Source organism: Macadamia integrifolia, chromosome 7, assembly GCF_013358625.1.
Source record: "Macadamia integrifolia cultivar HAES 741 chromosome 7, SCU_Mint_v3, whole genome shotgun sequence".
NCBI classification, from domain to species: domain Eukaryota; kingdom Viridiplantae; phylum Streptophyta; class Magnoliopsida; order Proteales; family Proteaceae; genus Macadamia; species Macadamia integrifolia.
The window spans coordinates 16,700,076-16,710,559 of record NC_056563.1 but is presented as its reverse complement, the minus strand read 5'-3'; the positions used below and the strand labels follow the sequence as shown (position 1 = coordinate 16,710,559).

Below are 10,484 nucleotides of genomic sequence, written 5' to 3'. Positions count from 1 at the left end.
CCAAAAAAAAAAAAATGGAAAACAGTTTCACTTAATGTATGAAGACATGCAAAAAGCCAAGGCACCAGCAAGAGAAAAAACTAGTGTAGTATGGACTGCAGTATATCATTTGCCTCACTAGTCACTGCTCACCATTGTTCATTAACTAAAACAATGTATCAATCAAAGGCCACAGCCCACACACACCTAATGAGAAGCAAAAATCTCCACATTGTTCCCAAATTCAGGTTGCATGCATTGCTGGCTGGTGAAGAGCACCCCTACAAAATCAAAAGAGTGCAACCCCTTGTTGAGGCTAACCTGAGACCACAAAACAAGGGTCTCTTTGCCCTTGAAGATCAACTTCGTTCATTGGCTACGAAAATTAGAACCCTACCTCCATCACTATCCATAGATATGCCACCCATCACAGAAAGGCCCATTCCAAAATTGGCAAGATTGAGCTTGACAATCTCTGAAGCTGGAGGTACCCAACACTAGAGGAGAGGAGGGGATGGATGGAAATCTATCTGAAAACTCATCTAAACATCAGACCAAAACACAACTCTTGACAGAATACTTTTGGAATGGCCTACTGTAACTCTATAAACCCCACATAACCTTCTTCACAGGAGTGACATGTGAACACTGCAGTATCCTTCTAAGATCCTTACGAATAACTCAGACCAAAACCAAAATGAGGAAAAATGGAGCCAGAATTCCATGATGAGAAAAGAATAAACGGCCACGTGGTCCACTAACTCTTCATTGGAATTACACATATAAAGGCGTCTAGGCGATTCTAGGCATTGGAGGAGGGAAAAATCAAGGTGACACCAGCAAAGCGTCAAGGCAATCTTCCAGCAAAGGGCTCCTGGATGTCCATTTGCGCCAGTCCTACATTTTTTTTTGGTGGACCCAGGAGAAAGTGGTTTCCACAGGGTTTTAACCTTCTCTCTCAGGCCAGCCCAGAGCGTTTATTTTGGACATGCAGTTTATGCAATAGGACTATGGGGGAAAAAGAGATTCTTTCCACGTTTGATCTAACTGAAGACAGGGATGAAGATTTGGGTAGAGTGAATTGAAAATTGAAGCCAGGGAAAGTGTGGTGGAAAGAACCGCAAGCGTACCAGGATTGGGAATCCCAGTCACACTAGGTGCTTTAGAAGAATCCTAGTTCAAGTATAACTCCAAAAGTAAGAACACTAAACAAGGATTCTAGTTACGACAACCTAGTGCTACTACGATTCTAAAATACTTACCAAATAGAAGTCAAACATAAGATTCCTAATAAAAGTACAAATTCAATTAGATTACCAATCCACATCTGAATAGGTAACTGAAACTGTACTCCAACTGAAGAATTAGAATACAAGTAAATTTCCTAAATCAGATAGGCAATTGAAATTCAAAATCAAACAGGAACTCAGAAAGCAAATGAGATTGCAAATCAGACATTAATCCAAAGAAGGAATACGATATTGGAAATGAAAATTTATATCTTACTAAATAGCAACAGCTTAGAGTAACAGAGAGAAAATTAGAACAGAGTTTCAGATCATTCAATCTGAAACCAGCAACAGATTTCAAAACAAACTCGATCAAATAAAAAAGTATTCCTGGATGTAGATTAGAGTTTAGAATTGGAAAAATTGACAGAATAGCAGCAATAATGGCTAACTGTAGCGCCAATAGACAGATCAAGGCTTCCCCAAAACAAAATAATTAATAAATTCCAACAACCCAAAATTTGTGGGTGTGTAGAAGCCTATTATAGAACCGAAAATAAATTCACTATAGGACTCATTAATGGACTAGAGTCACTAGACAACAACTTTAGGACATAATAGCATATTTTTATTGGGAAACCCAAATAATGTGTTTCGCTCGCATCAGAGTGTCAGTACACCATGCCCCCTCCATGGCTGCCACCATTAAACCAAAGCTAGCACGAGGTGCCCAGCAGTTGAAATGAAGATGGTTGTTACTTGTTACACCACATAGAACAGTCAATCAGGCACCTAACTTCCCCATACACAATAGGGGTTCTTACTTCTTGGGAATAATCTGTCCACTTTCTTGAAGAACTTCAACTCCCAAACAGTGATCAACTCCATTGATTTAAACACCTCCAAGAGGAGTACACAATCCAGTAATAGAATGTGTTCACCAAAACCAATAGTGGTTCCCCACTTCAGTTTCTTGAGATAATCTGACAATCAACAAAAAATTCTATGTTTCCCCATAAGAGCAGCTGGGGGATGGGTGGGAAGAACATTTGTTGCTAGACAACCCTAAAACTATAGAAGACTACTTTAATAATCCTGTAAAATTAACAAAACTTTCTGTATTTCCCCAAAAGCAATGGGAGGGAGGTGAATATGAGTTGGTAGACCACCCTAATAATTATTAAGTAGCTACTTTACACTACTACTACTCTTTTCACCTATCAGGCCCGACACTTCTCTTCAAGTTCAGTCTGCTATCATTAATCGTCATAGAAACCTAGCTTTTCTTATCAACTGCTGCTTCAGATTACATCATTATGGTCAATCACCTCACCACAAAAGGCTATTTTCTCCTCAACATCCATCTTTTATACATGGCAGCATGCAGAATAAGTAACCATCCTCCACTTATCGATATACTGCAATCTGCTTCTCAAATATGGACTGAATTCCTCCAGTGAGGCAGTGATATCCCAATATGACATCTTTCTTGAACCTCCTCACATTGCAATTCCTTGACATAGTGTCGACAGGCCAAGGTGTGGGGCACACTAGTTACTCTAGCCTTGGAGTCCACATTCCGAATTCATACAACAATGTTATGGACAGCTGAAGTAATGTGGCCACATATCTTTTTCATTGCCTTCATTGGTTTTCTTTTAATTTTAGGGTAAGGGTAGTTCAATAAGTTAGCTATTTTTGGTCCAGGTTCAACAACAGGAGTTAGTTTTATCTTCTCTTCCCCCCCCCCCCCCCAAAAAAAAACTCTTGGTCTTGATCAAGTTTTGTCTAATTCCATTTCTAGGTCCACCTGTCCAAGTTCAACAAGAGATCATTTTCTGGTAATTTTTCTGCACAACTTTGTTTCAAGGTCGAAAATAGTCTATTTTTTTACAACTTTTTTGTGTCTATTCCAGAAACAATGAGAATGCTTTGAAGTTGAAATTTCTGATTGCTTTCACTTCTAAGTGTGCTTCCTTAGAGAAACAGGCGTGGTTGCTGGGGTTATTTATAAGGCTTATGCAATTTTCTAAAGACCCAAAGAATTTTCTCAACTCCATATTCATGTTCTAGAGCATGATTCTTCATACACCTGCCAGAGAGTTCTTAATCTTCTGAAGCTGTCGCTTCCCCGGGAAAAAAAAAGGGTCAAGAAAGTACTGACCATTTGAAAAAATGATGCTGTGCCTTTCAATTAACAAGAAGGAAATGTCTTGGTGGAAAGAATTGGTTCATAATCTAAAGTTCAGGGCAGATAAGCACATTAGTTGCATGTGATACGAAAAGAGTACAATGGCAACCCGAAGTTTTGTCTCTCTTTCTCATACCAACCTCCACATTGTGAAATAAAGTTCAGGCCCTCCAAAGGTTACCTCAAAGCAAATGAAAATGAGGATTCAGGTTTGAGGATGTTCTGCCTTAAAAAGAATATTCAGAAAAGCCGTTACAGTGCACCATCTAAATATTAGATGATATGTTTCCAGCATCAAAACCAACTGTGAAGCTCTCAGAGGAAGTCTTAACTTTCAACAGCCCATCCACATGGCAATAGATCTCATAAAACCAACCACATCCAGAAACACCCAAAAGATAGCTTTCTAGGGATAATTCAAAAAGATATTGCATAATTCTTCATGTACCACTGGGTAAGAATTAATATTTATAGCGCAGCCTTCAGGAATGGAATGAGTAAAATAATATGACTTTAGTTTATTATCAAAATCGTCAGTCAATATATTTACAGCATGCTATCCACTAGAAAATAGAGAAAGAAGATCCATATCATTTTAATCTCACAAGGAAGTTTTATGGCACTTCTGTCACATGGTAGCAAGCTAAACAATGACAGCCAAATAATATAGCATTTAGTAATCACGTTGGATTAAATGACGGCTTAGTTGGGTGAGAAATGAGAGGGAACACTTCATATGTAAGTATAGGTGTAAATTATGAATGCTATCTCCTGCTAGAAGTTAAAAAAGAATCAGCCAGTAGCCAAGTACTTGCTTCCCAAAGTGAATTAGATACCATGGTTGTGCAGATTATTAACTTCTTTTATCATTTTATAGCAACCATCAGTAGTTTATTTCCTCAAGGAGAATGCAACAAGGAATGGCATTACTGACAGAAAAACTTAAAGAAAAGCATATTCTGTGATTTCAGCTTGCCAGTGTCAGAAATCTTTGTGCAACACAGTTAAAACATGAAATTAGTGACACTTAACCAAGGAAGAAAATACATAGCAACATATCTAAAACAATAACCTCTTTTCACTGTAAAAACATATGCTATATTATACTAATTCGGTTACACAATGTGCAGATTTCAATATATCTAGTTGCACAGGTTTGAAATGATCTTTACCTTGCCGTCATACTCTTTCTTCAGTAGAACTTCTGGAGCAATGTATGCAGGGGTTCCAACAGTAGACTTTGGTTGTGAATGAAGCACTGATGACTGAGAAAGTAGCCAAAGTCAGAAATGTACAAAATACAGATATGGCATATCAGAGCTAGCCCAAATATGAGGACAAATGTTAAAGCTAGATGAAAAACAATACACAGGTTAATAAGAGCAATAAAGACACTTGACCAGTAATTTCAGCTCTGAAATCCAAGGTCACAGTACAATTCAGAACACTAAGGGAACTGGAATAATGACATTTGCAATAACAAGAACAAAAAGGAAAGTACCTTAGAGTAGCCAAAATCACATATCTTTAAACGAGGAGCGGGACTTCCATCCAAGAGTGTGTTTTCCAACTTCAAGTCTCGGTGACATACTTGCTTCATGAAGACAACATGGAGAAGTTAGACAAATTCTCATTTACCTTCTCATAGTAAATAAAGAATGGACATACAAAACAGAGAGCTTGTTCAACTACCATAGAGTGACAATAGCTGACTCCTGATATAAGCTGCTGGAAGAAGAAACGGGCCTGCAGCCAAAAATGGGAAGAAAAAACATTAGCTAGTCTTCAAGAACTAGACCATAAAATAAACAAAAAGGATTGAAATGAGAACCTCATCCTCACTGAACCGGCCTGCATTGCATATACGCTCAAACAGCTCTCCACCAGACGCATATTCCATCACAATGGCCAGATGGGTGGGTGTTAATATGACCTATAGTAGGATAATAAAGGAAACTTTAGACATGAATCCTTAATGCAAGAAAAAAAAGCTCATAAAGAGATTAGATCAATACTAACCTCTTTGAACCTAACAATATTGGGGTGCCTCAGTGATCTGTGATTGATAATTTCTCTTTGTACATTTTCATCAATCTGTCCCAAATAATAACAGAATCAGAAAGAGATCAAATGACTTCAGTATTTCATTGACCATAAACTTTTGAGTTGCTCCCATCATTTGTTGAATGTTATTTAAGATAAATCTGACATATGCCACCAAAACACTTATAGAGTTATAAGGTTCCATCCAATATAGAATTTTAAATATTGCTAGACCTTTTAGACCCTTCCCGCTTAGAGTAATTCACTGGTTGGTCGAGACAAATCATTTAGTAAGAGACTCTGAAGCTAAATTCAAAACCACTTCCATCTACTCCACTCAAAACCAAAGGCAGCTGACAGAACCCCCCCCCCCCCCTTTTTTTTTTGGTTCTTCCCATCCTTGGTTGACTGCTGATTCAAGATATATCCAAAATAAGCACCAAAATCCTTCTTGGACTCATAAGGTTCCATCCAATTAGGATCTTAAATTTTCAAACCTTTCAGACCCTTGCCATTAAAAGTAAGCTGCTTGGTCAAGAGACTGAAGACATATTCCTTAGGCTCTATCTGGTTGCAAGTAAAAGGAAGGGACGTGAAATGGTTTAAAAAGGAAAAAAGGAATGATGGAGCAACTTACTTACAACTCTTACCGTATTTGGTATTATATTTTTCAAATGTAATCTTTGACCTTTTTCAAATCCAAGGATTTGGTTGCAAAGTTAGTAAACCAGATTTGGGATAATATAGAGTTGCATAATAATGTTAGGTAGTGATTACAAAATTTCCATTTTAGTTTTGATTAAATTTCAGTTCCCTTCACCTTCATTTCCCTTGCAACCAGACGAAGCCTTAATGGCAAAAACCAAACAGACACCAATGCTGAATTCAAGCACTTCTAATTTATTCCATTCAAGAACCAAAAGGCAGAGCAGAGAACTTGAGAAAAATCAAGTCAATCAACTACAGGAATCAATATCAACAAGAACCCAGGGAACGAACAATTTCTAGTCCATCAAAAAGCAAATTGAAGAATATCACGAAATGGAAATAAATGAACCCAGATAAACAAACACTAACATCAGGATAAAAGAAGCAGAGTCACCCTTATGAGTATTTAAAAATTAGGAAAAGAGGTTAAGGGAGGAAGGGAACAATCAGAATTTCATCTTCTCTTTCATCCCTCCCCTCATTTGCATTAATAAACTCCCACGTTAACACCGACAGCCGTACCCGACAAAATACCTCCAAAAGGGCGGGGAACAGCCATGAAGTCCATAGTAAAGATAAACTGTCAAAACAACTCAATAAAGCTGAAGTTCAGTTTTAGAGAGAGAGAGAGAGAGAGAGAGAGAGAGAGAGAGAGAGAGAGAGAGAGAGAGAGAGAGAACTGAAACGGAAGCAAATCAGGAAAGTGAAGATATACAATAGAATCAATAGCTCGACTAACCTTCTCCCCACGCTCAATATACTTGACAGCCACAAGCTCTTTAGTCTGCTTATCTCTCATCAACCTTGCCACACCGAAATTCCCCGCACCGATATCTTTAACGAGCTCATACCGATCGCTGTCGTGCATTATCGGCAAATCCATGCCAGGACCAACAGTAACTTGCGATCGGTCCATTGGAAACTCTGCCTTCTTCTCCAACCAAATAGTTCACATTATCGGACTAAAAGAACAGCACACAAACGCTAATCACGATCAAAACCAGCGCACAGAAACGTGGCGCGAGAACGATCATCCGTTGCAAATCGAGAGCGATCGAGAAGCTGTTGATTGAAGAAAGAGACGGATGAGGAGTTCAAGTCCGTGAAGCTTACTTACCTCGACCAAATTCGCTTCTTCTTCAATCCTTTTCTTCTTTTCAGTAGTGCTCCTTGAAACAATGAAGAGTTGCAGAGCCGGTGAGAGCTCGTGAACTGCTTTTACTTCACTTCTTCTACCGAAAAACCTCATACCCGCAGACGTAGTAGATAGATATTTTTATTTGATCTCTCTGCCTCGACACGACGGATTTAATATCTGTGAAATGGGCATATATGTAAATTAAAAATTAATAAATGAACTAAAAATGCTTTTAAATTACAGTAAAGAAGAAAGACTCGCATTTATTTATGACTTTATTCATCGTTCAATGACGAAAACACCCCACCATTTCTGTCAAATTGACCACACTCTCCTCTTGAATGACCCCATCATCCCCTTCCTCTGTGTCCTCCAACTTCGGATAAGGGTTACAAGTCACGAGGCGTCCTCTCCTTGGTCGTCGCGTGAAGGGACAGATTTCAATGTAACTTCAAACCAATAGACCAAAAATGGACGGTCGGATCATATCCCTTAGATGGAAAAAGGGTAAGATGGTCATTTTATATGATAGATTGCGTCAATTTCGCAGAGCCATGGGGACAAAGTTAGGTTTATTCTCTCAAGTATATGCCCTGCCCAACAGAGAAAGGATGGGTAAAATGACGCAACTAACCTCCATTCATTTTAACTCTAGTTCTAGCAATTCGATTGCCCAAGCGACTGGACGTTTCTTAATAACACCACCTTACCTTTTCTATGACCAGAATACCCTTCGTCTGAGCGGGTAACTGCTACGACGATTCCCGACATAAGAAGGTCACCTCCGTAATTTAGGTGAACCGGAAATTCGTAATTCCCGGAAATCTGAAATCCTGCGTTAGTGTAAGTACGGTACCGGAGGAGCCGGTCCAGAGGACACAGTTAGGTCAAAGGCTTCCTCGCTGACTTTGCCAAAATCGGGTTTAACAGAACACAGAAAGAGAGGCCTTAGTTTGAGTGGTATTCGAATCATGATATTATGCTGCTCCAGTTAGACTATAACCCTGTCTTCGTCTTCACCTTATATCTCGACCTCAGTCGTTTGGATAAGGCTAAAGATAGACGGATGATAGAGCATCGTGCATATGAAGATCCATACACTTCATATATATAATGTTAATAATATTTTTGTGGCTTTTGACTTTGAAATTCCTTAGAGAGAAGAAAACGGATGGTTTGGTGGTTCGTGTTATCCATTGACCGTCTTGATCAGGGAACTCAGATGATTGTTCCCTTCCTCCATGGACCATCTTGATTAGACGACTTAGATGGGTCCCACTGGTTGTTGAGATGGACCCACTTGGGCGGTTGACAGGTGAGGAAACACGCAATGGTGCTACCTGGGAGACAGGCAAAACGGTTGGGAAGGTGGCCGGGAAATGGTTGATTGGAATAGTTTATGGACAAGTTGTGTCAACGTCAATGGTCATTGAATGCCTGGCAAGGGTCTGTTTGAAAGGGTTTTGGTAGAGTGGTAATAAGAGGATGCAAAAGTTGTGAAGTGTTCGTGGGATGTAAATGGATAATAAAATTTGCATTAGAATTCGCATTTATATTCATTCAGGTATTCATATTCGGTAAAAAGATATTCAGATTAAAATTAAATTATCTAAAAATAATTATTCAATTTAATTAAATAATTAATTAATGATTTTAAGAGTTCTTGCAGTTTAAACATGTTCTAGAGAATGAGGAAAAGAGTTGAAACAAATTAGAAAGATAGATTAAACAGATGGTTGAAAATCCGAATTCAACCTGCATCTGTATTCGTTTAGCGGTATTCATATCCGGTTAGAAAATATCTGGATCCAAGCACATCTTATCCGAATTCAATTCATATCCAATCCATTTACATCCCTAGTTTTATGTCTTGTATTCTGTAACGTTATCTTTGGAAATCAAGAAAAGAAAAGGAAAGGGGGAAAAAAAAAATAGAATAAGATAGAAATCATGATGATGCAATGATTGAAATCTCTTTCCTCAAATTCAATTCTTTTTAATTTTTATTTTTCTGTTCTTGGCATTCAACATAGTCTAATGGTTCACATGATTTATGCGACTTTATATGTTCGGGTCGGATTTTTGGATCCATTACATATACAAGATAAAATTACAATTGTGTGGGATTAAGGGTTTTAGGGTTTCTTACATATTATTTTTGTGGAGAATATCCTAAACACAAGTAAGGGAGATCCATTGTAAGGTGAAGACCTTTTTTATTTTTAATGAAAAAAATCTTTGGTTCTCTCGGGTGAATGTAGACATTTGTGTTGAATCATGTTAAATTTTTCATATTGTGTTTGATTATTTGCTTTGTCTCTTCCCCATGATGAAGTGTTTCGTTCGTAGGAGTGGGAGAGTTTTGAGACAAATTCTCTAAGTCAACTTTTTCCGGTATGCTTATGTAAATGTTGACCCTATCCCTTTAAAGTCCCACCAAAACCGATAGGACTTTTGCATTGTTCATGAAAAATGTTGCAACGACTCTATTCAATTCTCTCTCCCCCTACTTTTTCTTCTTTCTCCATTTCACTGATTCGACAAACTGCCATGGGAGGGGATTTTATGGGATATAGGGGAGGGGTGCTCAAACATAGGAGAGGGGATTTTGAGAGATGGGGTTGTGCTTGCTCCGTTTTCTTTCTCCCTCATCTCCAATCATGGTGAACCACGACCCACAACAAGCTCTACAGTTGCCACAAAACGAAACATGAAAATTATACTCCATAGAACCCGAAAACACAAATACCATAAAACAACATGAGAGAGAGAGAGAGAGAGAGAGAGAGAGAGAGAGAGGGGGGTTCTTGTAACAGTAGATAATGGAAGGGCTGAGTGTTATGTGTATAACATAAGATGCAAATTATCCAAGCCCCAAAAGATTCCTATAATATCTCTTTGGAGAAAGGAGGTCATAAGGCAAAGACGTCATGATCCTGATCCTCTCCAATTCTTAATCGTGCAATTCATATACAATTCACTTTGTGCACACGACATCTGTACATTTTGAAAACCCAATGGTTGTAGAAGATTTCATCTGTAAACTTATTTTATTCCTTTCTCCTCTATCATATTTTATCTCTTTTTTTATCTTATATCCTCCTTCTCCCATGTATCATTGAGATACTTTTTTTCTCTTCTCCAAGATCTCAACAATAGAGGTTCTCATGTAGAGGGCATTTTGGGAACATCAAAG

General features: G+C 38.3%; 1 protein-coding gene across 1 annotated transcript in view; it reads right to left on the bottom strand.

Moving 5' to 3' along the window:
- Positions 1–7,424, bottom strand: part of LOC122084643 (serine/threonine-protein kinase SAPK10) — a 9,691-nt gene extending 2,267 nt beyond the window's left edge. The window contains exons 1-7 of the mRNA XM_042653051.1: positions 7,268–7,424; positions 6,890–7,112; positions 5,419–5,493; positions 5,231–5,332; positions 5,092–5,145; positions 4,901–4,993; positions 4,572–4,664 (exon numbers count right to left, since the gene is read on the bottom strand). Coding sequence (XP_042508985.1) covers positions 4,572–4,664; positions 4,901–4,993; positions 5,092–5,145; positions 5,231–5,332; positions 5,419–5,493; positions 6,890–7,066 — 594 coding nt within the window. The 5' untranslated portion in view covers positions 7,067–7,112; positions 7,268–7,424. The remainder of the gene's footprint in view (positions 1–4,571; positions 4,665–4,900; positions 4,994–5,091; positions 5,146–5,230; positions 5,333–5,418; positions 5,494–6,889; positions 7,113–7,267) is intronic.
- Between the last annotated feature and the right edge of the window lie 3,060 nt (positions 7,425–10,484).